Source organism: Aspergillus multicolor, assembly GCF_047715735.1.
Source record: "Aspergillus multicolor strain CBS 133.54 unplaced genomic scaffold BDW74scaffold_14, whole genome shotgun sequence".
Lineage (NCBI taxonomy): Eukaryota > Fungi > Ascomycota > Eurotiomycetes > Eurotiales > Aspergillaceae > Aspergillus > Aspergillus multicolor.
In genome coordinates this window covers 192,109-214,529 of record NW_027395965.1, presented here as the reverse complement: position 1 = coordinate 214,529, position 22,421 = coordinate 192,109, and the positions used below count along the sequence as shown (strand labels likewise).

Here is a 22,421-nt window from a genome sequence, read left to right as displayed (position 1 = left end):
GTTTGCTGGAGTATAACTTCCATTGCAGCTGAGTGTATTCAGGTCCGCTAGGTGTAGGTAGTTAGGGCTTCGGCAACAGACGAGATGTCAACTAGGTCAATGGAGCTGCCACTTATTCAGGACAAAGGTGCTCCTTCGCTTGACACCCAGTACTGAGTATGGTACAACATGTGCTCTTCTCGGCATGACTGGTCGTGCCTGCCTCTTCTAAACACGCCTCCAACCCAGATTCTAAGTACAAGCATCAGCTGCTAGATACTAAAGACCAATCATTTCCATCGCTACCATCATTCTCTTATATTGGGAGTGCGCGCTATGATGGAACTGATATGACGAGCTATGCGACAATCATGTCGCCCAGGTGGCTATGCTTGGGCGGCGCATGCGGACAGATTGAGTGCGGCATAGATACCGAAGTCGTAACCCATGCAAAACTGATTTGATGCTATAGATTACGCACCAGCTAGAGTGCAAGGCTGGGTTACAAGACTGGGCTTGTACTATCTGTACACAGCCAAGCACCAAGTGGCCTATCCTATACCTAGAGTCCAGGGCTAGGTGTTGCTCTATCAGTATCTACGGACCCTACTCCTGCACGAAGGCACATTAGTCTCGTCGTCCCGAAAAATGTGTATGCAGCCCAATAGGATGTAATACAATCAATTCAAACTCTATCACCGTAAACTCCGGCGCTGTACCCAAAGACAGCGGCCGTGCCAAATCGTACCAGAATCCAGAAAAGACGGATAGCCCCATCCCAAAATCAATAAAACGCCAACGCCAACGCCATTGCAATGTGTATCGAACATGCAAAGCTGGACAGGCTTTATGTGCGCATTGAACAGAAATAAAAAGAAAATAGGAAAGTAAAGAAAGAAAGAAAGGAAGGAAGGAAGGAAGGCAGTGAGAGATGTATGCCGGAGAGAAGAGTGAAAAAAGAAAATGACCCTGACGAGGGGAAGAAGGGATCAGTGAGATGCAAGGAAGACGGAGTTCGTGACGAGGCAAGTAATCATGACAATGACTCCGTAAATGGCAAGGGCCAGACTCATTTTCCTGAGGAGGACGCGGCGCCAGTTACGCGTGTGCCGACGCAGAATCCCGCTTTCGGTGAGTGCGCGAGCCTCGGCGCCTTCGTCGTCGCTAGCACCAGAAACATAGCCTTCTTCAGCCTCATCATCTTCTTTCATTAGCCGTTGATGGGCTGGCGAGTCTGGTGCTGAGATTTTGTAGTAGAAGATGCCTGGAAGGATGAAGCTGATACTGGTGCTACCGGTACTGCCGACGTATGCGAGAACAGCTTCAAGAGAGGAGACAGTCATGGCGACAATGTAGCTCAATATGAGGATTGATGTCGTGATAACGGAGAATCGGAGGTCACTCATTGGCTCCGGTGTTCGTGCACCCCTAGGACCTCCGGGGAGAAGAGGGTGGCGGTGAGGGGAGCCCTCGGGTCGTTGACGTGTAGAACGCTTGGGCCGCCAATGTAGGACTGCATCGACTGACGCCCTGCACGGGTGGCATTGGAGAGGGTAGGAGAACATGACGAGAATGACAATAGCAGCACGTCCAATCGTGGCCCACAGGCCCGGCGGATACATGCCCACGATGTTTCCGCCCACGCTGTTGCCAAACGAGAGGTAACCAGTAATCGCAACAAGGATATAAGTTGCAGCAGAGCTGCCGATGCTGGCGAGCACGACAGCGGTTGTTCTGAAGTGGCTGTTGTTGCTGATTTCGTTTATAATAGAAAACATCTGCAATTGTTAACACGGCAATCCACCGAGCCTCCTCGAAGGAGGACTTACATTCTGATGGCATGTAAATGCAAAAACAATGACCGGGAAGCTGCTGAGGGTCGGGACAGCGCCCGCCCAGTTGATGACACGAATCGGACCACGGCCTTCCCTCGTATCCCCAATGACGAAGTGGTAGACAACCAGAATCACCAAATAAGCCATAGAAACCAACGCGGCAATGCTGGTGTACTTGAGCGAGTCTAACCGCCGTAGATATGAAAGCGGAATGATAATCAGCCTGGCCAGGTTAGCACACCTCACAACAAACATAGTACCAAGTGCCATACATGAACGCTGTCACCCAAAAATGACGGTCGACCAAGAAATCATACGCCGGCTCTCCAACAAAACCCTGGACCACGCCTGGCATCAAGTCTCCGATGATAATGAGGTAGCTGACTCCGACACCGAAGCACTTGATCGCAATCGCAGCATCGAATATCACAGCGGCGTTGGGGTATGTAATCTGCGAGAGCGCGAAGAACGAAGCGCTCCCTCGATCGAGATATTGCGCGCATCGAGACTGAAGGTATAGGCCAAATCCCGCCGTCATACCAGACCACAGTATCACGAATATGCCGAGGACGATTCCCATGTGCGAGATGGCGAGGGGCATGGCGAGGACACCGGCACCGACAACTGCATGTTGATTAAGTCTATTTATCCTTCAGCAGCAATATGATATACTCACTTGTATTGACCAGGTTAATCACACAGCTAATCCAGCTAGCTTGACCCTGCGACCCCGGATTTTGCTTCCCTCGAACTCCGCGCCTAGCTCTGTCAGCCGCCGTACAAGAACGAGACATCTGCATGAACAATACCTTCTAGAATTCGATCGGTAGCCGTCTGAGGGCCCCGACCCGATCGTAGCTTCATCGTCTAGCATGTTGATTGTCGCGGCGGCGGTTGCAGGGCGGATGGAAGTTCAATGCGACCGGGGACTGATAAGGATGGATGAAACGAATGAGCGATAAAGCAGATCAACTGGAAGTATCGGCAGGGGTGGCCGGCATACTACCCTCGCAGACGACCAAGAGCCGAGAAGAGAAGAGAAAGAAGAAGTGTGAGAAATGTTTAAAGGAAAGGAGAGGAGATTTGAAGTTGAAGTTGCAAGTGAGACACTCGACCAGACCAAGACGGAGACAAGAGACAAGACACAGTTGCATTGATTGACTGCCGCCTTTACGGAGTCCAAAATTAGTCAAGCGATCCGCCTCCGAATCCTTTCCCCTCAGCCACCCACCTAACCCTGGTCCTTATCTGACACCCTACGCATGGATCGTGGACTGTCCCATGGTTCCTCGTGTCATGTTATTTGTTACTCTTCGCTCAGATACGGGGTTCCTCTAGAGATTAAGCCCCCCATCCGGCCCCAAGCAACTCCCAAACCTCATCCTCCACCTTCGCCGTCGTGCTCGCCGTATTCCCCGGCCTCGTCCCGGGCCCAGGATCATTATACGGCAAAACCGACCGCACCGTCTTCGACACCTCCAACACCGTCCCCCCACTAACCGGATACACCTCCGTCCCCTCCTTCCCTTCAACATCTCCAATAACCTCACTCACGCGATCCTGCTGGATCAGCGCCAGCATAACCGTCGCAACCTCATCAGCCGTAACCCACGCATCCTTTCCATCATCCACCATCTTCAGTTTCTCCGGGTGGTCCGTCCACAGCGGTGTCTTGATAACGCCCGGCGCAACAGCCGTAACACGGATTCCGCAGCGCTCGTCGAGTTTCGCGAGGGAGCGGACGAACCCGCTGATGGCGTGCTTTGTGGCGACGTAGATGGGTGCTGCGAGGGAGGGGTTCTGCCCCGCTATGCTGGAGATGTGCACGATTGCTTTGCGGCGTGTGCTGTCTGTGTCTGAGCGCAGGAAGTGCGAGATTGCGAGCTGCGTTGTGCGGATGGGGTGTGTGAGGTTTATGTCGAGGAGGGCGTAGCGGTCGCTGTCGGGGGCGTCGCGGCTTACGGATGTTCCTGGGGGACGCCAGAAGTTGCTCCAGTGCTTAGAAGTAAGTCAGTTAGTCAAACTGAGCAGGGTAGGGTATACTGCTATTGTAAAGATTCGGAGGGGCAACACACCGGCTCATAAACACCAGCCCCAGGACAGACGATATCAATCTCGCCAAACTCCTTCTCCGCAATCTCAAACATTTGCTCCAGCTGCTTCCAGATTGTCACGTCTGTCTTCTGAAAGATAGCACGAGGTGACTTTCTTGTGTCTGCATACTGATCAACTAGGGTCTGGGCCTCAGGGCGAAGGCCCAAATCGGCAATCAGGACATTGCAACCATTCTCGAGGAGCTGTTGCGCGAAGCTCAGGTTGATTCCTACACACGCGCGCGCTTTAGTCCATACTCACTCAGAAGTAAGCCAGGTAAACCCACCAGAGCCCGCGCCAGTCACAATAGCCGTCTTGCCCTGTACGGAGAAAGACATGTTGTGTTGTCTTGGCTTGTTGAACCAAAGTGCACCGGGGTAGCTACCCTGTATATTTGTAGACGTGGTTACCTGTCGTGGAGTGGTAGGAAGCGCAGAGCAGAGTGGTGAGCTTTATACGCCGCAGGCAGGGTCCCACGGGCCACGGCCGACTTCCAACGTGGGCTTCGCCAGCGCTTGCAATCTCCCAACTGGGCAAGGGAACCGCATTCGGCAGCTGATTGGGATCGCGGGGTAAGCAATGGAGGGTGGATCGAGTGGGACACTGAGGGGTCTGACGTCTGGCGTCTGGCAGACGGAGTATAGGCCGATCCTCATGTTTTATCATTCATGTATTTCTACAGGCTCACTTGATATCAGGGGCCCCTGATAGAACACAGCTCATTGATATCAATGTGAGACTTGGAATGATTGCAATCAAAGACCACGCCCGGCTCGTTGCTTTCTCTACATATACTTCCACCTCCGCATCGTATACTTCGGCAGTCCGGAACTGATGGGGAACCGGACCCAGTCCGGCCACTGTCAGAACTCCACCTGCGAACCTCGAATCGAAGTCCAGAATCGCATAAATTTCCCATTTCATTCTGCTAGCTCAGTAGGGGCGCGTGCGCGTGCGATGACTTGCATGTCTCGGCCAGGACTGATCTCGGGTTGAGTACCTTTTGGGATCCTCATTGCTACTCTCTAAGATTGGGAAGCTACTCTAGGTAGATAATGTCTAACCCAATTCAAGGCAGGTAAAAGTATTTTTTTTAGCCAGTACGTAAGGCACATTGCTCTTGAAATCATTCAATGCTTGGAGTGTCTCATGAAATGATGGAACGGAGATAAACTAAGCACGCCAAATCCAGGTTGTGCGATATGATTGAACGAGTGACATCAAAGCGACGTACTTAGGAAAGAAAACACGGCGCCGCAAGAGCTGAATAGGTCAACCAGAATTAAAATCGGCAGGAAAAATTCATGTTCGTTATAGCAGCACATTCCGTGACCGCAGACATGTCCGAAAACTCAGTTGTTGTTCTGATTGTTCAGAATGCGCAGGATAGCCAAGAACAGGTTGAGGATATCAAGGTAGAGCGAGATCGAAGCCGCAATCTCCTCCTCAACATGGTAGTGGCGCATGATAAGCTGGGTGTCCACCAAAATGTAACCCGAGAAGATCAAGGCAGCCAAGCCACCGTAGATGAGGTCCATAGTGCTGTTGTAAGGAACAAACACGGACACGAATCCGAAAAGAATTAGGAACCACAGCCCGCCAAACAGGTACGGCATCCAGTTGGTAAAGTCGTACTTGGTCTGGCATGCGAAGAGGGTGAGACCTACGAACAAGCCCAGAGTCAAGATGAGGGCCTGCACCACGATCCGGGGCTGATAGTAAGACGTGACCACGCTGATGGAGTAGGCTTCAAGAATGGTGAATGCGGAAAGGAACAGGAGATTCGCGGGATAGCTCTTGCGCTTCCAGTATGTTACGAGCAGGAATCCGAAGGCGCCAAAGACGGAGACCATCATGAGCCATACGTTGCCACGGATCCATTCGCAGTAGCTGGGGCTGAAGAATGAGATCGAGCTCATGACGGTTGTCAGGAGTAGCTGGACGGTGCTAGTAGGATCGAGACCTGTCAGCACGTATTCTTGAAACGTTGAAGCGCAGCTAAACTCACAGAATCGCATAGACCTTGCGGATGAACTGCATACGGACGGGCAAAGTGCCCTCCGCGACAGTGCCGCCGAACTATATCAACCGTGAGCATCGTATAAAGCAATCAATGGATTGGTACGATGAGACTCACCTTGAAGTCATCGGGGACATTGTCATCCTCGCTACGAGGCAGAGACTCTTGCGCGGTAGCCTGATAAGAAGGCGGGGCTTGAGTGTAAGGCTCATCCTCAAACGAGTCTCGTTGAGGAGCCGGTTCATATCTAGCGTTGGCCGCCATGATGGAATAATTTAAGTTAAGATATAATTCAAATGAGCGTGAGAACTGGGCGTGATGGGAGATAACTCAAAGAAAAGAAACGAGTCTCCTGGAGAAGGCGCAGCGCAATCATGACACGGTCCATGTGACGCCATGTCACATGACGAACCAGGCTGACCAAACCACTTGCAAAGGCCGAAGTACAAAGATATTTCTAGTAGATCCATCTGCAGCCATACGTGCATTTTCATTGAGACATAGTTCCTCACTTGATTGTTGTTACATGGACGGCGCTGCAACTGGCCGAGACGTGAAGTTAGGCTTTATCAAGGACCCTGAGAAGCAGCTCCAGAAAGATGTCATTAAAATGTAGAAATTGCGGTCTATTGAACGATTATGTGGCAGATCATCACCTGAACATGCCCGACAAGGCTGAGCTCGGCGGGCTTTTTACTCCAGGTTGGTGACAAAGTCTCGACATGTCAACATATATACGTGTGAATCATAAAAGTATATGCATGAAACATAGCATCATAAGGCATATCCGAGCCGCTACTTTCCCAACAACTGTGAGTTGTAACGTCACCGAGTATCATCGGATGGAACCTCTTCTTCAATCGCATCATCCGTGTCCTTATACGGCTGAGCTTCGCCAGAATCGTCCTCATCGTTATCACTGGAATCCTCAGGGGACTCTGGCGCACCATGCGCTACTGTAGCACCAGCCATCTCGTCGGGTCGCCTCTTGCGCTGGAAGTCCTGCGCGTGAGCAGAGGCCATAATGGTTCCAACGCGGGTGAGTGCCCTGGGGCGTACTGACGCAGCGCCGGGCGATGGCGCTGCTTCTTCTAGATCGCGCGTTGGCGGGACGGTGAGAGAAGCTTGGGCTTCGTGGACTTCTGTCTGGAGGGGCTGATGTGGTTGCTCCAGCTGGCCGTCCGCAGAGGGCACAGTATAAGGTAAGGGAACGTCCCTGGAGGCGCGGAATAGAAGGACGTTTGTACAGTGCTCGTTCTCGACTCGGAATACATTCCAGATGCCCCGTCGGCAAATTTCCGAGAAGGAGACAACGAAGCTGAGCACGGCAGAGTGTTGAATGTCGTGGGCGAAAATGGCGTAGAAGATCCAGTTAAAACGTACGACAACATCGATAACCATGGCTGCGTAGTAAACCCATGCTCTTCTGAATGCTAGAGTTTCGCGTAGCAGAGGATGTTTAGCGTATGGGTTGCCTAAACTCCAGTCCATTGCCAGGTCCCAGACTGTCACATATACAGCGTTCAACAGGGCGAATGTAATAAAAGGGGCCTGGAATCGGGTCGTTCTGTTGATGCGATACATGCTCAAGGTGGCATAATAGAGAACTCCGAACATGTATTTGCCAAAGTTCAGAAGATGCGGAAACACATTCTTCGTGTCCACATATCGGCGGATGCATTGAAAAGCTCTTAGAATGGACGGGACAGTGGTAAAGAATCCGAGCAGTCTGGAGTGGGACGAGTTGCACTGCATTGACGAACCTCCCCAGTGCTTTGAATATAGACAGAAGAATAGCGCAATGTTCTAGGTAAGGTCAGTCTCTGGGCATATGACAAAGATAGCTTTGTCCACTTACCCCCATCGCATACGTCTGGGAACAGTACATATCCCCCAGGAAGAAATCACGGAACTCGACAGGGTACAGACCCGCCAGCAGAAGACGCCACTTCCGTTGTTAGCAGGAATGACTGATAATAAAGGAGTTGACCTACATTAGAGTATGCCCACCATTTGCGACTTCGGTGGTATAGGATGCGTAGCGGCAGAAACAAAATGACCACTGTGAGTCCGACAAGGACGACAGGCCAGTAGACATACATATCATTGACCGTCAGAAAGTTGAGCCACATGATAAGACCCACTATGAACAAGAAAAAGCAAGGAAGCTGACTGATAGTCAGTACCATATAACAGCCATGAGCAAATCGACGTACCTCAGCTAACTGGCGCCAATCCAGTGCGTGTCTAGTATCGTATTCAAAGACAAAAACATAATTTATCTTGGTCTTATTCCAGACCATGCAGTCTACGCAGAAAAGCAAGAAGTGGAAAACGACTAGGAAATATCCTCCATAGATCTGGTCATTGTAAGCAATTTAGCCATAGGATAGGTGGTGCTGGGCAAACTGACCTGGAGTAAGTAACTCGTCTGACTACCTATTCCTGGATCATCGAGGTGATCACTTGCGTAAATCAGACCCTGGATAGCAAATAGGATTCCAGCCATCCCTAGCAGGCCACAACGGAAAGAGTTTGGTGAGTAATCCCCGGACTTCCTGATAGTATGGCGAAGCTTTGAGGCTGCAATCTTCCGCTTGCCGCCCTCAAAATAGCGAGCATAGAGATCCTCCGAAGTGGCGAGCAGGCTCTCAGTCACCTCACTTTGCACAAACCACGCTTTGTTGACTTTCTCTGCCATGTACCTCATCGACGGTCGTGTATCAACCACCTTATCGTACTTTTTGTTGATTTTCCGAAAGGCGGTCCTATTTAAGTAGGCGTAGGATTTCAGAAGCTCTACACCTCGGTAGTACTCTTGGAGGGCATACTTCAACTTTCTCTTTGCCGAGCGGTAGGGGACTTCTGACTTTGGTAGCTGTTGCGGCTCAGTCGGGTGACGCGTGAAGTCCCTCCGCCTGGTAATAGCATCACCATCCTGCGGCTGCTCGCCCCCGGGCGTAGCCAAAGCAGCCAGTGCTTTCGAGTTCTTTCCAATCCGGCGGCCCGTGATGGCCGCTCTGATTCTACGGCCACTCAAACCACCGCGTGGTTCCGACGGCTGCTGCTCACCCTCTCCAGTCCGGTGCCGCTTAGCGTAGAATACTTCTTGTATCCGCTGATCCCTCATAGTATGCAATTGCTCCCGAAGCACCTTTAAGCGTTCAGTCGCTTCTCGCTCCCTCATTTGATAAAACGTTTCTATTTTCTCCAATTCGCCGTCGAGGAACGCAAAGAACTCGTCTTGTTTCTTCTCAACCTCGGTTCGCTGATCAGCCTCCACAAGCTTCTCCGGCGCGTCATTTGTAGATAGCACCCGTTTAAGAAGACGGGAATTTCGCCGAATGGAGGATCCAGGCGTTGCGGGTCTTTTGGACTCGTCATTTTTAGCACTTGATTGGTTTGCCGTTGAGGGACTAATGTGCGTGTTTTCCCTGGAAACGGTTCTTTTGCCGCCGTGTCTGGGCATCGTAGGGGCCGGTGTCCTCGGAGAGATCGGCCGATCAAGATACGAGTCCTCGTCAACATCCATAGCCGGGCCGGGTAGCTCAAGGGACGCGGCGTCCGACATTCCTGGGTGCATCGGAGGTGATGCGATAATGCTTCCATAGCTTCCATGTACGGCAGAAAACCGAGATCCTGGCACGCGCAGAGGCTGCCGCTCATGTCGCTGACCGGGGGTGGATCTTGACGTAAGGCTTGGGCTCGCGAGGTTGGGCTGTATGTCTCCTCCTTCAACTCGTTTTTCTGCGCGACGGAACGATGCAGAGCGCCTAGAGCCAGCTGGAGTATCCAAGAGCTCGGCTCCAACGGTAGGACGTCTCAGAGAAGCATGAGTCGGTGTGCGGTTTGCTTTGCTAATGGCGCGCGAGATCGCCTTGACTTTCTTTTTTCCGAGCTGCAAGAGAGATAGCAAACTTAGTACTGGGGTCAAGACGAATAAAAGCAACAAGATCAAGACCAAGCCTTACTTTGTAGTCGAGGTATTTTGCCCGCCACTCAGGAACCAGCTCGTGCTCCAATTCTCTGTCAACCGCCGAGAGATCAGCAACTGTGCGTCAATGCAGGGTGTAGGTAAGGAAACCAACGGATCACTGACTTGGCAAACTTCATCCTGCGGAGGGATCGTGACTGAGCATGGTATTGATAGTGTCGAGCGAGCGTGGACTAGCGGAGTCCGGTAGATTTTAAATCGATCCTGAGGAGCCTCGACGGTCGCGTGGGCGCAAAAAGAGTGGGCGTGGTGGAAAAATTGGCTTTCAGTTTAGTGTCTGCACCGTGCAGTGGTGCTAACCAGCTATATCTCAGCTCGATATCGAGTAGTCCCGCGTACGCCAGGGGCGGAGTCTCGCTATTAGTTAATTTTAGTAGGGGCCGCTCACTGCATGGCGGCCAAGTGACTGCAGAAAAGAAAAATGATATTATTCTCAATCTGAAATCTGAAAGCGAACAAGATCGCATCCAAAGTCAAGATCTCCAGCCGATAGGGCAGCCGACCTCCAGAGTCGCGGCCTCTTGGCGCGGAGTTGGTCCTCACCACCATTCGCTTGCCCTGTCGTTAGCTTAGAGGCGGAGATCCAGTGACCCGCAACCACAAGCCAATGGCCCTTTGAGGAACTTTTGATACCCTGCACGTTCTCTTTTGATAGGCCCGAGATCAAACATCCCTGTCATTCAGAGCTCGCAAAACCGTGGTTGGCTGGAATTTAACGGAGAAACGAGCCCCAGAAGGAAACGCCGGACGACAAGCCGGCCCCACCGCTAGCCCTTCTAGGCATGGACGATGTCACGATAACCTCAATCACTGACGTCAGTTTGAAGTATAAGAATCTGGCATTGCAGCGCTTATGGACAAACTCCGCGGCTCCCGTGAAGAACAGCTGTAGACCCCTTACTGCTGATAATTTTGCTTGTCAAAAGGGCAGTCGGGGAATTTTTCTCTTTGATCAGCAAATGATAGTCCCATATCTTGCCTGACAGGGTGGAATCCTGCATTACTGCTACGTCTCAGCCGAGGTAACGACCTACCCACAACGCCCAGCTTGATACCAGAACTCATGTTTGTTTTTTTATGCCGGGCAAGTCAACGGTTGTCATCATTGGCAGTCGAGCATGCGAGGACAGCGCCCAGACACCGTCAGATCCAGCCCAAAACGTGGTAGATACGCTATCAATGCATGTCATGCAAGTTGTCCTTGGCATACTGCCGCACGGAGTACGCCGTATGCGCGAAGAGTCTTAGGAACTGGATGTATCTGTTCTCAAGACTGAACTAAGATATGTTTGTGACTCGTTGGTCCCGCTAGCAGCCTTATGTGCCTCGTGTGGATGACAGCTGTTTGCCCCGCTGACTTTGACTGCACTCAAGATGTCCTCGGATCCTCCCATGGGCATATTCTCCAGCTCGATACTCCAATGGCATCTGAAGCCCAAACCCGAGAAGCTGAGACCAAGTCTCGTACTTTATGGATCAGGTAAGGTCAAAGGGACCAGCCCGGCTTTTGTACCGATTAGAACCATGAAAGCACGCCCGACGGGGCTTCAGGTATACTTGCTTATCCTGTCATCCTGAGCCGCTCGACGCTTACCGAAGCTTGAGTGCTTCCATCTGGAGAATAACCGAGTTCGACCACGCATGCACACTAAAACTCTAGTCAATCCATTCGGTTGCAGATGTAGGATGGAAGTCGCATTGGCAGGCCATAACCAACTGAATAGAATCACGGGTAGCTGATAATCCCCTCTCTTTCCAGGGAGAATAATGACCTGCAGTACAAACTGGTGGATATTGCCGTTCCTGTTTCATGGTTACTTAGATGACCGATTGTGCTTGGTAGGAAGAAGGACTAGAATTCATCCATTCAGAAGCCATAAAAAGCAAGGCTCACTGAGTACAATATACTGTTGCTGTCAGGTCCAGAGAAGGGCGTGGCGTATGTACTCCGTAGATATCCGGATGCCATGAGTAGCCAGAGCCATTAAAGTGAGACTTGAGTGAGATAGTACCTAGCCTAGTAGCTCTCTGACTTGGCTCGGAATACGGTGGCCGAGCTAGGAGTCATCGTGCGAGTTTCACCTACTATATATTGCTTAATTAACATAGAGCTTGGATATCCTCTGATAATGGCCACAATAAGACGAATGCTAAATTGTCATCGCTCATGTTCCTGATGTTGGACGGGCCGCGTATGAGAGATCCGCAGCAGAGAAAAGCAGGCTGCATGCGGGCGAGTAGCCAATCTCAGTATATCGCCACTCGCAGTCCGGATTACAGTAATCGCAGCGTAGCTGGAATGAAGTAGAAGATGAACTGAGCCGGTTCAATAATAGTACCTAAGAGCAATAGAAGGAAACAAGGTTGTGAAATTGTTTGGAGACTGGTTGAGACTGCCGACGGACGGATCCTTGGTGCCCAGCTCCACTCGCCCCGACCCTCTCCTCCCCTTTGGCTCTCTCCATCTGTCTCCTCTTTACCTCTCTCCCCTTCATCCCCGTGAGAGCTTTCCGATCGCGCGGCCCCGAGAACCGTCTTAAAATAGTCATCATCTCATAGGTAGAGTTCTGGGCCTGCGTTTCGCCCGTATTACCTCAACCGGTTTGTCTCCTTTTGCTCCAGGTCTGATCGCTGTTTCATCGTGTCCACCGGTATCCGTGTCAGCTCCAACATCAACTCCTGTCTCAAATCACCATCGGATTCTTGACCAGCTCGCAATCCTTTTCTTTTAGACTCTCAGTTACCCGACGTCTATTGTGAATACTCCCGCCGGAGCAACCGAAGAGAATATGGCATCGAAAGATCACGCGCAGTCGGACGGCCTAGACCCTACCACCAACACAGGCGACTCGATATCATTATCCGCTGCTCCCAGCTCTTCACAAGCCGTTTCTAGTTCGACTGTCGACATTAGCGACACCGTAGTCAAAACCTCTTCGCCCGCACAGGCCCCGCAGGAGAACACAGCGACCGATGCGCCAAGTACGAGTACCGCAGACAATGAGAATGACGCCACGCTCGCTCCTTCACATCACACCAACACAGAGGCTACCATCCCAACTAGCGCATCACCAGAGCCAGAAGAGCAAAAAATAGCAGTTTCAGCGCCTGAATTATCATCTGATGTATCTGTCAAGGAGCCGGAACAGTCTGGCCCATCCCTGACCATCGTCCTACTGTTGATAACGGGCACACGACACCCGTTCAAGATTGATGCAGGCTACCTACGAAAAAGGGATGTCAGCGTGGATAATTATGATCCATTCGCCATGAGCGTCTACACTCTGAAGGAATTGATCTGGAGGGCATGGCAAGACGGTAAGATTGATCAATGGAAGTAAGCTATCTGGAGGCCAGCTGCTGATACATCCTAGATTGGGAACCCCGGCCGTCATCACCTAGCTCTATCCGCCTAATCTCGTTTGGAAAACTCCTCGATGATAAATCTCCTCTGTCAGGTAAGTGATGTCTTACTCGCTTTCTTGCTACTTTAGGTCTGTTGCTGATAATATATTAGATTCTAAGTTTAGCCGTGACGCACCCAACGTGGTACATATGACTGTGAAACCGCAAGAAATAGTTGACGAGGAGGACGCCAAGGGTGGCAAGGCGCAATACTCTCGCGATAGAGAGGCCAGCGAACGAAGCCCTAGGTGCCGCTGCGTCGTTCAATGAAGATGGATCGTCTGTACGCATATTCATAGACTGTACCTTGCATTTTTGCATGGGCTGGGACCGGTTTCTAGGACATTCTTTACCCATCACCCTTGTGCATATGCAGAGGCACTAATTAGTTCGACCCATCTGCGGACTCTCATCTCATGTGCCACATCATCCAAACTTTCCGATGCCTGGGATTCTCCCTATCTATGTCTCAACACCTACCTTGGTCGTCGTCTCGGAGGTTTGATGTGAGGTGTCATACCTCGTCAACCATTACTTGTTGAACCCTGTGATAGCGTTATGGCTCTTGACCCTCCTTTCCAGCGCTCTGCCGTGTTACATTCCTGTGAGTTGATCGACTCGCATGTCCGTTTCTTGGCATTGTACCAGGACTGGACTAGTTTCTGCCTTACAACCACAAGCACAGTCCTATATACCCCATTTTCTAGCCTGCCTCTTTTTTAGTCTCTTCTCTTTTCTTTCATTCCATGTCTCTTGGTGTCATATATCCATCTTGTGTTTTGTCTGCCTCATGAAGGCAATTTCAAGCATATTTTCTACCTATCTTGGGGCCCTCCTTGTACCTCCAGTTTCTTTCGTCTTTACTGTAATATGCTTTTGTTTCGCCTGGGATCTCGTGTCAGTTGATGTGCGTCGTCTTTGGGAGTTTTGGGTCCCAACCATCCTTCGCGAGGTCGTGCATCTTGGCCGCTTTCTAATTTGCAGCCTCGGTGCAGACAGAAGAGCAATGAGCGGTGAGCGCGGGCTAGATAGCTGCACGAATTGAAGGCCAAGTGCAATTGCGGGATCTAATTCTTATGCTACCAATGCCTTGAAAGTGCGTATATTGTGGAGAGCCCCGTAGTGATCTACTCCGCACACCCTATTACGCTTCCAGGACGGAGCCTACGACCTTTATTGAGTACAGTTTATTGCATGGAGATAAGTCCTTTTCCATGAGGGTTGTATTGACTTTGTCATAACATGGCAAAATGCGTGAATGAGTCATTTACCAACTGCACAAACGATCTTGAATCTATAACAGATTCCCATCCCATACTACCCATCAATCTAATCCATCCGCAGCCGTTTCTCCATCTCGTCGTGGAAAGTAGGCGGCTCCCGGAAGTCGTCTCCTATAGCAAGAAAGAGCAACATGTTAGCCAAGCCAAGGACATTCCTCCGTTGTTGAAAGCCAAAGCAAACATACCGTGAAACACATCCTCCCATCCAACTTCTGTGTCCCGCCCCCCGAGAACCAAAATATCCTCATGGACATTGCCCCCCTTATTCCCACCAAGCACAGCAGGCCTGAATGTCCCATCGCGCACAATCTTCAGCTCCATGCCACGGCGCACGGGCTCCGCAATGCCGTATGTGCGGCGGAGACCCTCCATCTTCAGGGCATCCTGGGTTTGGCGCCACGCGAGCAGGCGGGCTTCGAGAGGGTGTGTGGAGGTTGCTGCTGCGGGCTGGGTGGAGGGTGCGCCGCGGGGGGCTTGGAGGGTGATGTTTGAGCGGAGGGTGTCAGGGATACCGGGGGCGGAGGGGGCGCCTTTTGAGGTTTGTGTGTTGGCGAGGTGCTGGGTTGAGGTGTTGGTTGTTTGGGTGGGGTGGGAGGTGGGAGGGGCGATGCGGAGAGACTGCTTGCTTGTTAGTTGAGTTGATCGGATTGATGGATAGACTTGATATGAGGGTAGGCTGGTGAGTAAGAGGACAAACCATTGTGGTGGTTAGGAGGTTGATGAGAGGTATCGGTTATTAATCGTTTATATGGGGGGGGGGATACTATCCGTTCGAAGCTGAGAGGTTCGAAGAGCTGCGTTGATTGTAAATGGGTGGAGAGGTAGTTGAAGGTGTTCAAGTGGTATCAAGCTCGGAGGTCAGTGACGGTCAGACAAGCCAAGGCAGCTCCGGAATGGCGCGTCCAGCTCCTCGGGCGGCGCAAAGAGACCAGACCTGCAAGAACTAAGTCACATGACCTCCCAGAAATTATCCCCGGACACATGCAGCCGCTTCATCTACGAAGAAAGAGATAATCGACCCAATACCCACCATAGACCGCCAAAATGCCGTCCTTATTTTCTCCCCTCGCTCTTCGCACGCTGCGGACACTCATCCAGCGCCCCGCCACGTCCGCGCTCAAGCCCACCGCGGCCCCCCGTTTCCAACCCATCCTCCGCACTCCCGCCGCAGCGCAAGCATTCGCCGCCACGAAGCCCTCTATGATCCGCCAATTCTCCTCATCGCCCTTCTGCCACACAACATACAACCAGGTCCGCCGCGGATGCCGAAAAGCGCAAGCCGCGCGCCGTTCCCGTTCCCCGGCGCTTATTAACCGCCCAGAGATGAAGGGCGTGTGCATGAAGACGGGTATCACGAAGCCGAAGAAGCCTAACTCCGGTGAGCGGAAGACTGCTAGGGTTAGACTTAGCAGTGGGAAGGTCGTTACGGCTTATATCCCTGGTGAAGGTAGGTCTTTGCTTTACTCTGCGATCCATAATGTCTCCGGCTAGACTGGGTTGGGACTACGAATTCATTAGTTTGGGCTGGTATGCTAACGTTTTATGCTTGCTCGCAGGTCACAACGTCCAGCAGCACAGTGTTGTTCTTGTCCGCGGTGGCAGAGCTCCCGATTGTCCTGGTGTGAAGTACCACTTGGTCAGAGGTGCTATGGATTTGGTAAGCTTTGAGAACCCCCGATGCCACTGGGTCGATCTAGCTCTAACGAGGTCTTATGCAGGGTGGTGTTGCCAGTCGGGTGAGTAGCAGGTCGAAGTACGGTACTAAGAAGCCTAAGAAGGACTAGGCGTCTTATATGGGGCGCTTGGATGATTGGGAAGGAAAGAAGTTTGTTCATTATATGGCGCATTTGTATTATATCTGGGATCTAAATGTTGCATTGTATCAATATCAGTTTGATGACCCAGCTTACCAGGAACCTGACGACTTAGGGCTCATATTAATGTCCCACGTCGAACCAAGCCCGACTAGAGCCTAGCGGAGCACGAATGAATGGATAACCCTGAACCTAACAAGAACCAGTGAGGTCAATGAACTACTTTGCTTGTCTGCTCGGCAGGCCCACTCAAGCCTTGCGTACATAGCCATCTCCATGGTCGGGTCAGGAGAGGAAGCCTGTTATTTGCAGACCGTGTGCCTATAACTCAGCTGCAAGTCTCGATACATTGGCTACTGAGGCATGTTCGGAGACAAACAAATATATATCTTTCTGGTCGCATATTCGTAGACACAACATGTAGATATCACTGGGAACAAGGCCAGATTATGGGGTCTGTGCTGTGCTCAAGGGGCCCACGGTGCAACTACAACCACTAGAAGGAGGCCAGGACAGGCACTCGTGCCTCTAAAAACAGGGATTAGGTGGAATAATAATCCGCACAGCGTGATTGCTATACTCCGCAAGTCATTGCCGATGACGCTGATCGGGCGGGTGGACTACTGTATCTGGTAGACGGCCCGGTTACCGCATTCGACATCCCGCCAAAATATACCCCATTTTCCCCAGGTATAAAGCCAGGGCAGGTCGTCCGCAATGCAAGAGATCAAGATAATTGCAGTTGAGGTTCTTTAAGCATCGTTACTATGTCACTTTCCAAATTTCTTACCAGATCAACCGCTCGCGCGGCTTCTACATCCGCATCCGCCCAACTTACCAAGGCTGCGGGGGACATCTCAAGTGTCTTCCCCAGTTTGAGGCCAGACTATAAACCGGAGCCTTTGCCGCCTCGGTTCAAAGGCCTGAAGGAAAAGATATTCAGTCAGAACGAGACTGCACTGAAGAAAAGTTGGGAGAGGCTTCTCCCGAGCTTGGAGGAGGAAGTCCAGAAGATCAAGGCTAAAGGGAGCAATGTATGTGTAAACTATTCAACAATATATGGCATATACTGACGATGCTAGATCATTCCTTCGGTGGAGTATGCCGATGTTGTTTCTGGCAATGTTTCCCCGGCACTCCTAGCGGAGATCCGTCGCCGGGGATCCGTTGTTATCAGAAACGTGGTGCCTCGGGGAGAAGCCCGGGGATGGAAGGAGAGGATCGAGGACTATGTTGCAGCCAACCAGGAGCGAGTCAAGGCATTCCCACCAGATTCGCCAGCGGTATTTGAGCTATACTGGACGCCGTCGCAGGCAGAAGCTCGAGCCCACACCAACGTACTAGATACCCAACGCTTTCTGCAGCGCCTGTGGCACTCCTCAGATCCCAACACACGTATTTCGACTCGCAACCCCCTTACGTATGCGGACCGACTGCGCATTCGGCAGCCGGGTGACAGCAAATTCACTCTGGGCCCTCACATTGATGGAGGCTCATTGGAGCGTTGGGAGGACCCCGAGTATTCCAAGGTATACGCCAAGATCCTAGAAGGAAAGTGGGAAGAGTACGATGCATGGGATGCGAAGCACCGGCTCAATGCCAATATGGATTTGTACAACGGCGCAGGAGCCTGCTCCATGCTGAGGTTCTTCCAGGGCTGGCTGTCCATGTCCAAGACAGCCCCAGGTGAAGGTTCACTGCATGTTTGCCCCATGCTGCTGCACAGCACAGCGTACACCATCCTTAGACCATTCTTCGACAGCCAGACCCTGCAGCCGGCGATAGACGCTACCTTTCCAGGGTCTGTGCCTGGTGCCTGCCAGGAATACAACCCGGTCACTCACCCGCATCTTGAACTAGGGACAACGATGGTCTCAGTCCCGGAGGTTGAGCCTGGTGACTATGTCGCCTGGCATTGCGATTCCTTGCACTCGGTTGACAAAGAGCACCGGGGCAAGGGCGACTCGAGCGTTCTCTATATTCCTGCAACTCCGATGTGTGATATGAACGTCGACTATCTGCTCAGGCAGCGGAAAGCGGCGCTGGCTTACTCGCCGCCATGGGATTTCCCTGGAGCTGGCGGCCCTGGTGAGATCGGGTTCAAGGGAGCGTTGGACTGGAATTCGATCAGTGCCGAAGGACAGCAATCCATGGGCTTGGGACAGCAGCGATGGGAGATCACCGCCGATATGACCGAAGGTGAGAGACAGGCTGTCAAGAGTGCGAATGAGAAGTGCTTCGCGTAGATAGTTGAGCTATATATAATTGAGTCTAGTATTTTGGACCGTAAACAAAAGCTGAGGGTATATTGTGTAGAATGTTTGGAGGAATCTAGAATAAATCGATGATGCCAAAGCTCGGCGTCGGAGTTCCCCAAAGTTCTCCACTGCGCTACCTACCGGGCGTGACCTTCATCTTCCTCGCAACCACCCAATGACCCCTCCGCGACAGACCTCATAAAATGCGGCTGCAGGCGACGCTTCTTCTGGTCGCCTCTTGCGTCCCCTCGACGCTCGCCATCTACGCTGACGAAGTCGGCCACATCGATTTCCACCATGCGCTGCTAGGTGTTCCTTCAGAGCAATCCACCTTCTTCCAGCGACCATCCTCATCCTCGAACGCTGCCCTTCTCTACACGCTGTCCGACAAATCGCTTCTTGGTGCCGTTAACCCAAAAGATGGAGCGCTGCTATGGAGGCAAAACCTCTCCCGTCCCGCCGTAACGTCCGACTACCACGCCCAGGGCTTGCTGCGTGCCTCTGGTGGAACAAACGCAGTTGTCAGCGTATTGGGGGACTATATTGCCGCATGGAGCGCTCTAGATGGAAAACTGATTTGGGAAAACTGGTCACCTAGCAAGCCGGTGGTGGATCTTGAGCTCCTAGAGCTGGAAGACGCCAGCTCCGCTCCGTCCGTCTCGGACGCAATTGCGCTCTCCGGAGGCAAGGCAGGTTCGGTCAAGCGACTGGATGGGTCGACCGGTGAGATCAAGTGGGAATTTCACGATGAAAGGTTTGTTTACATAGCTCTTGTGCAGAGGCTAGTTACTAACAAGCTTAATTGTTAGTGGTGATGTGCCTTTCCAAGTGTCCGCCTCCTCAACCGATGTTTTTTACATCTCTCTGCAGCCGGCTTTGCTGAAAGGTTACAAGCTCCGGGTCACCTCGCTAGATCCTCTGACTGGTCGACAGACCTCTCAGCAGGTCCTGAACTCTGACAGTGATGTCACCGGACCAGAATCAGTTCTCTTTGTGGGTGCCAACACCGCATTCCCTGTTATCGCCTGGGCGGATAAGTCGCACAGGACACTTAAAGTCAATGTAATCGGCACCAAACAAGTAACAACGGTCAACATCGAGAACACCAGAGGAGCGGACATCGAAACCATCAAGCTCCACGCTCCCAGGACTCTCAATACCCTGCCCCACTTCCTCGTTCAGTACGAGACTGAGTCCGGTTCCTGGGCGGAAGTCTATCACGTTGATCTAGCCTCTTCAACTGTGTCCAAGGCTTACAGCTTGCCCTTCTTGGAGGGGTGGTCTGTCTTCTCTACTGGCACCAAGGACGCAAATGTGTACTTCACCCGTGTCACCGAGTCTGAGACTATCGTAGTCTCATCCGCTTCCCACGGTATTCTCGGAAGGTGGCCTCAGCACCGCCTATTGGGCCGCGCCTTGCACGCAGTCTCTGAGGTAGCTATGAAAGGCGACTCCGTGGCTCTCCGCTCGGCCGTTGTGTTAGAATCTGGCGACTGGCAACTGATTCAGAACGGAGCAGTTGGATGGACCAGGCCTGAGGCACTCTCTGGAGCCTTGGCTGCTAACTGGGCCGAGTTGGACACCCAGCAAGACCTCGCTCACCAGCTTGAAGTTGAAGGCCACGAGAGCATTATCAAAGCGTACACGCACCGCTTAAAACGCCATCTGAAGGACCTTGAGCATCTTCCTGAGTGGTTGAAAGAGCTCCCTAAGCGCGTCATCACCAGTATTCTGGCTGACGAAGTCACGAACTTAGACAGTTTTGGCGTCTCCAAACCTGTCATCGTTGCTACTAAGAACGGCTGGGTTTACGCTTTAGATAGTGGGAACCATGGTAAGGTTTCGTGGAATGTCAAGGCTGCTGAAGAGGATACCTGGAATGTTAAATCAATCCAGACTCAGCCTGGCTTAGCAACCGTGCACGTTGACGATGGCAGCTCTGTTACCCTAAACGTGACTACTGGAGCCCTCACTCAGCGCACTGCCGCTAGAGGCAAGTCCTCATCCTCACCTGAGGATGAAGTGTCTTCAGATGTGTACACCGTGACCCAGGAAGATGGAAGAATTCTTGGATGGAGCTTGAAGGACTCTCGTGTACCGGCTTGGGCGTTCCAACCTGCACCAGGCGAGAAGATTGTGCGCGCTACCGCTCGCCCGTCTCACGACCCAGTAGCCTCAATCGGCAAGGTACTTGGAAACCGATCCGTTCTGTACAAATACCTTACACCCAACGCGGCTCTGGTCACAGCCGTCGGCGACAACTCGGCCACGTTCTATGTTATTGATGGAGTTACTGGCCGCATCCTGCACACGAGCACCCACAAGGGTGTAGACACCGCGCAGCCCATCGCCTCCGCAATGTCAGAGAACTGGTTCGCATACTCCTTCTACGCGGAGGGCTCCGACCCCTCTGAAGCTAAGGGTTACCAACTCGTGGTCTCGGAGATGTACGAATCGCCTATCCCCAACGACCGTGGCCCCTTAGGGTCTGCCACCAATTATTCATCCATCGCCGATCTACCTCTCCCTCACGTCATCTCCCAATCCTTCATCATCACAGAGCCCATCTCCCACATGGCGGTCACCCAGACCAGGCAGGGCATCACGACTCGCCAGCTTCTCGTCACTCTTCCCGAGTCTTACGCCATCGTCGGTATCCCCCGTCCAGTCCTCGACCCTCGCCGTCCAGTTGGTCGTGATCCCACCTCTACCGAAGTCGAAGAGGGTCTGATGAAGTACGCCCCTGTTCTCGAGTTTGACGGGCGATGGTATCTCTCGCACGCGCGCCAGGTGGCGGGGATTAACACCGTCTTGTCCGCGCCCACGCTCCTGGAGAGTACAAGCCTGATTTTCGGATTTGGAAACGATATCTTCGCTACCAGGGCGACACCATCGCAGGCCTTTGATATTTTGGGCAAGGGATTCTCGAAGCTACAATTGCTTCTAACAATTGTCGCGTTGGCGATCGGTGTTTCGATTTTGGCTCCCATGGTATGTCTTTGATTCAACCCTACAGATAACCAAACAGGTCCTAACTTCTCATACTATAGGCACGCAAGAAGAAGATTGATACGCTCTGGAAGGCTAGGTCGTGACGGGGGTCGATATTTAGGGAAGAATAGAGGCAGAGAATAGATTCTGCAATTGATTAATTTATTGTACAATCTATGCGTTGTCATGAATGGATGTATTATTGTTTTCTAATTATACGGAAACTACTATAGGAACCCACCCAGCCGGACAGACGGGGAATGGGATCGGGCGCTATGGAGCCACCGGCTGGATCTCGCCATATGTCATGCCGAGCTTGGAACGTCCCTGAGACACGGCCGCGACTAGACTGACGTACCACTATCACACCTCACGCTGTATCGTCGTGCCGCGGGGTCCGTGTTGAGTTTGACCATAGCCAAAATGTTATCATTGCTTGAAGTTATTCTTGCTCCGGAGAAATCTCAAGGGTTTAATCAAGAGACGCTGATCATCGCGGATGCAGAGGAGTACTTACGTATGCACGTCTAGTCGCGATGCCGATCCATATAGCAACTCCGGTTCGCCCTGGGCCCTGGCCGAAGACATGGCAGTAGTCGTACGGTGCCTGACAATAATGAAAGAGATTCCGAGCAATTATCGTTTGAGACCTTGAGGCGTCGAAGACGTGGCTTCTGATGAGTGGTAGAAATCCAATTGGTTGAACGCGGTGTTCCTGTAGAGTTCCGTGATGGATGTTTAATGTCCG

At 52.0% G+C, this 22,421-nt stretch overlaps 8 protein-coding genes across 8 annotated transcripts; 4 read left to right on the top strand and 4 right to left on the bottom strand.

Annotated features, from left to right (window-relative positions):
- Positions 1 to 968: 968 nt before the first annotated feature.
- Positions 969 to 4,246, bottom strand: BDW74DRAFT_168200 (uncharacterized protein; the record flags this gene model as incomplete). Its single annotated transcript, XM_073726790.1, has 7 exons — positions 969 to 1,757; positions 1,809 to 2,037; positions 2,087 to 2,438; positions 2,491 to 2,579; positions 3,184 to 3,812; positions 3,890 to 4,137; positions 4,195 to 4,246. 7 exons carry the CDS (start codon positions 4,244 to 4,246, stop codon positions 969 to 971), a joined length of 2,388 nt encoding a protein of 795 aa, XP_073583289.1.
- Positions 4,247 to 4,976: 730 nt separating this feature from the next.
- Positions 4,977 to 6,240, bottom strand: BDW74DRAFT_154146 (Bax inhibitor-1 family protein). Its single transcript, XM_073724632.1, has 3 exons — positions 6,046 to 6,240; positions 5,917 to 5,987; positions 4,977 to 5,855 (listed from the first exon to the last, which is right to left on the bottom strand). The coding sequence occupies exons 1-3, from the start codon at positions 6,190 to 6,192 to the stop codon at positions 5,261 to 5,263; spliced, it is 813 nt and encodes a 270-aa protein (XP_073583288.1). The 5' UTR covers positions 6,193 to 6,240; the 3' UTR covers positions 4,977 to 5,260.
- Positions 6,241 to 8,136: 1,896 nt separating this feature from the next.
- BDW74DRAFT_185491 (uncharacterized protein) lies at positions 8,137 to 10,987 on the bottom strand (the record flags this gene model as incomplete). Its single annotated transcript, XM_073731048.1, has 3 exons — positions 8,137 to 9,826; positions 9,900 to 9,979; positions 10,957 to 10,987. 3 exons carry the CDS (start codon positions 10,985 to 10,987, stop codon positions 8,267 to 8,269), a joined length of 1,671 nt encoding a protein of 556 aa, XP_073583287.1. The 3' UTR covers positions 8,137 to 8,266.
- A 1,424-nt stretch (positions 10,988 to 12,411) lies between these two features.
- On the top strand, positions 12,412 to 13,773 carry BDW74DRAFT_26400 (uncharacterized protein). Its single transcript, XM_073732355.1, has 3 exons — positions 12,412 to 13,240; positions 13,297 to 13,380; positions 13,440 to 13,773. Exons 1-3 carry the CDS (start codon positions 12,712 to 12,714, stop codon positions 13,595 to 13,597), a joined length of 771 nt encoding a protein of 256 aa, XP_073583286.1. The 5' UTR covers positions 12,412 to 12,711; the 3' UTR covers positions 13,598 to 13,773.
- Positions 13,774 to 14,462: 689 nt separating this feature from the next.
- Positions 14,463 to 15,480, bottom strand: BDW74DRAFT_26396 (proteasome maturation protein). Its single transcript, XM_073732354.1, has 3 exons — positions 15,308 to 15,480; positions 14,796 to 15,228; positions 14,463 to 14,721 (listed from the first exon to the last, which is right to left on the bottom strand). Exons 1-3 carry the CDS (start codon positions 15,308 to 15,310, stop codon positions 14,657 to 14,659), a joined length of 501 nt encoding a protein of 166 aa, XP_073583285.1. The 5' UTR covers positions 15,311 to 15,480; the 3' UTR covers positions 14,463 to 14,656.
- Position 15,481: 1 nt separating this feature from the next.
- On the top strand, positions 15,482 to 16,223 carry BDW74DRAFT_26395 (mitochondrial 37S ribosomal protein uS12m). The gene has a single exon (XM_073732353.1). The coding sequence runs from the start codon at positions 15,655 to 15,657 to the stop codon at positions 16,099 to 16,101; it is 447 nt and encodes a 148-aa protein (XP_073583284.1). The 5' UTR covers positions 15,482 to 15,654; the 3' UTR covers positions 16,102 to 16,223.
- Positions 16,224 to 16,287: 64 nt separating this feature from the next.
- On the top strand, positions 16,288 to 18,670 carry BDW74DRAFT_168196 (DUF1479 domain-containing protein; the record flags this gene model as incomplete). The annotated part of the gene is made up of 3 exons (XM_073726789.1): positions 16,288 to 16,346; positions 17,218 to 17,458; positions 17,507 to 18,670. The coding sequence occupies 3 exons, from the start codon at positions 16,288 to 16,290 to the stop codon at positions 18,668 to 18,670; spliced, it is 1,464 nt and encodes a 487-aa protein (XP_073583283.1).
- A 105-nt stretch (positions 18,671 to 18,775) lies between these two features.
- On the top strand, positions 18,776 to 22,364 carry BDW74DRAFT_154132 (uncharacterized protein). The gene is made up of 3 exons (XM_073724631.1): positions 18,776 to 19,436; positions 19,492 to 21,673; positions 21,733 to 22,364. The coding sequence occupies exons 1-3, from the start codon at positions 18,886 to 18,888 to the stop codon at positions 21,775 to 21,777; spliced, it is 2,778 nt and encodes a 925-aa protein (XP_073583282.1). The 5' UTR covers positions 18,776 to 18,885; the 3' UTR covers positions 21,778 to 22,364.
- The last annotated feature ends 57 nt before the right edge of the window (positions 22,365 to 22,421 follow it).

Coding starts and splice junctions, on each gene's coding strand:
- BDW74DRAFT_154146 (XM_073724632.1), bottom strand. CDS start 6,192: ATGGCGGCCAACGCTAGATATGAACCGGCTCCTCAACGAGACTCGTTT. Junction 5,988..6,045: donor ATGTCCCCGATGACTTCAAG/GTGAGTCTCATC, acceptor CGGTTGATATAG/TTCGGCGGCACTGTCGCGGA. Junction 5,856..5,916: donor CGCAAGGTCTATGCGATTCT/GTGAGTTTAGCT, acceptor CGATCCTACTAG/CACCGTCCAGCTACTCCTGA.
- BDW74DRAFT_26400 (XM_073732355.1), top strand. CDS start 12,712: ATGGCATCGAAAGATCACGCGCAGTCGGACGGCCTAGACCCTACCACC. Junction 13,241..13,296: donor CTGGAGGGCATGGCAAGACG/GTAAGATTGATC, acceptor GATACATCCTAG/ATTGGGAACCCCGGCCGTCA. Junction 13,381..13,439: donor TGATAAATCTCCTCTGTCAG/GTAAGTGATGTC, acceptor ATAATATATTAG/ATTCTAAGTTTAGCCGTGAC.
- BDW74DRAFT_26396 (XM_073732354.1), bottom strand. Junction 14,722..14,795: donor ATGGGAGGATGTGTTTCACG/GTATGTTTGCTT, acceptor TTCTTGCTATAG/GAGACGACTTCCGGGAGCCG.
- BDW74DRAFT_26395 (XM_073732353.1), top strand. CDS start 15,655: ATGCCGTCCTTATTTTCTCCCCTCGCTCTTCGCACGCTGCGGACACTC.
- BDW74DRAFT_154132 (XM_073724631.1), top strand. CDS start 18,886: ATGCGGCTGCAGGCGACGCTTCTTCTGGTCGCCTCTTGCGTCCCCTCG. Junction 19,437..19,491: donor TGGGAATTTCACGATGAAAG/GTTTGTTTACAT, acceptor CTTAATTGTTAG/TGGTGATGTGCCTTTCCAAG. Junction 21,674..21,732: donor TTTCGATTTTGGCTCCCATG/GTATGTCTTTGA, acceptor CTCATACTATAG/GCACGCAAGAAGAAGATTGA.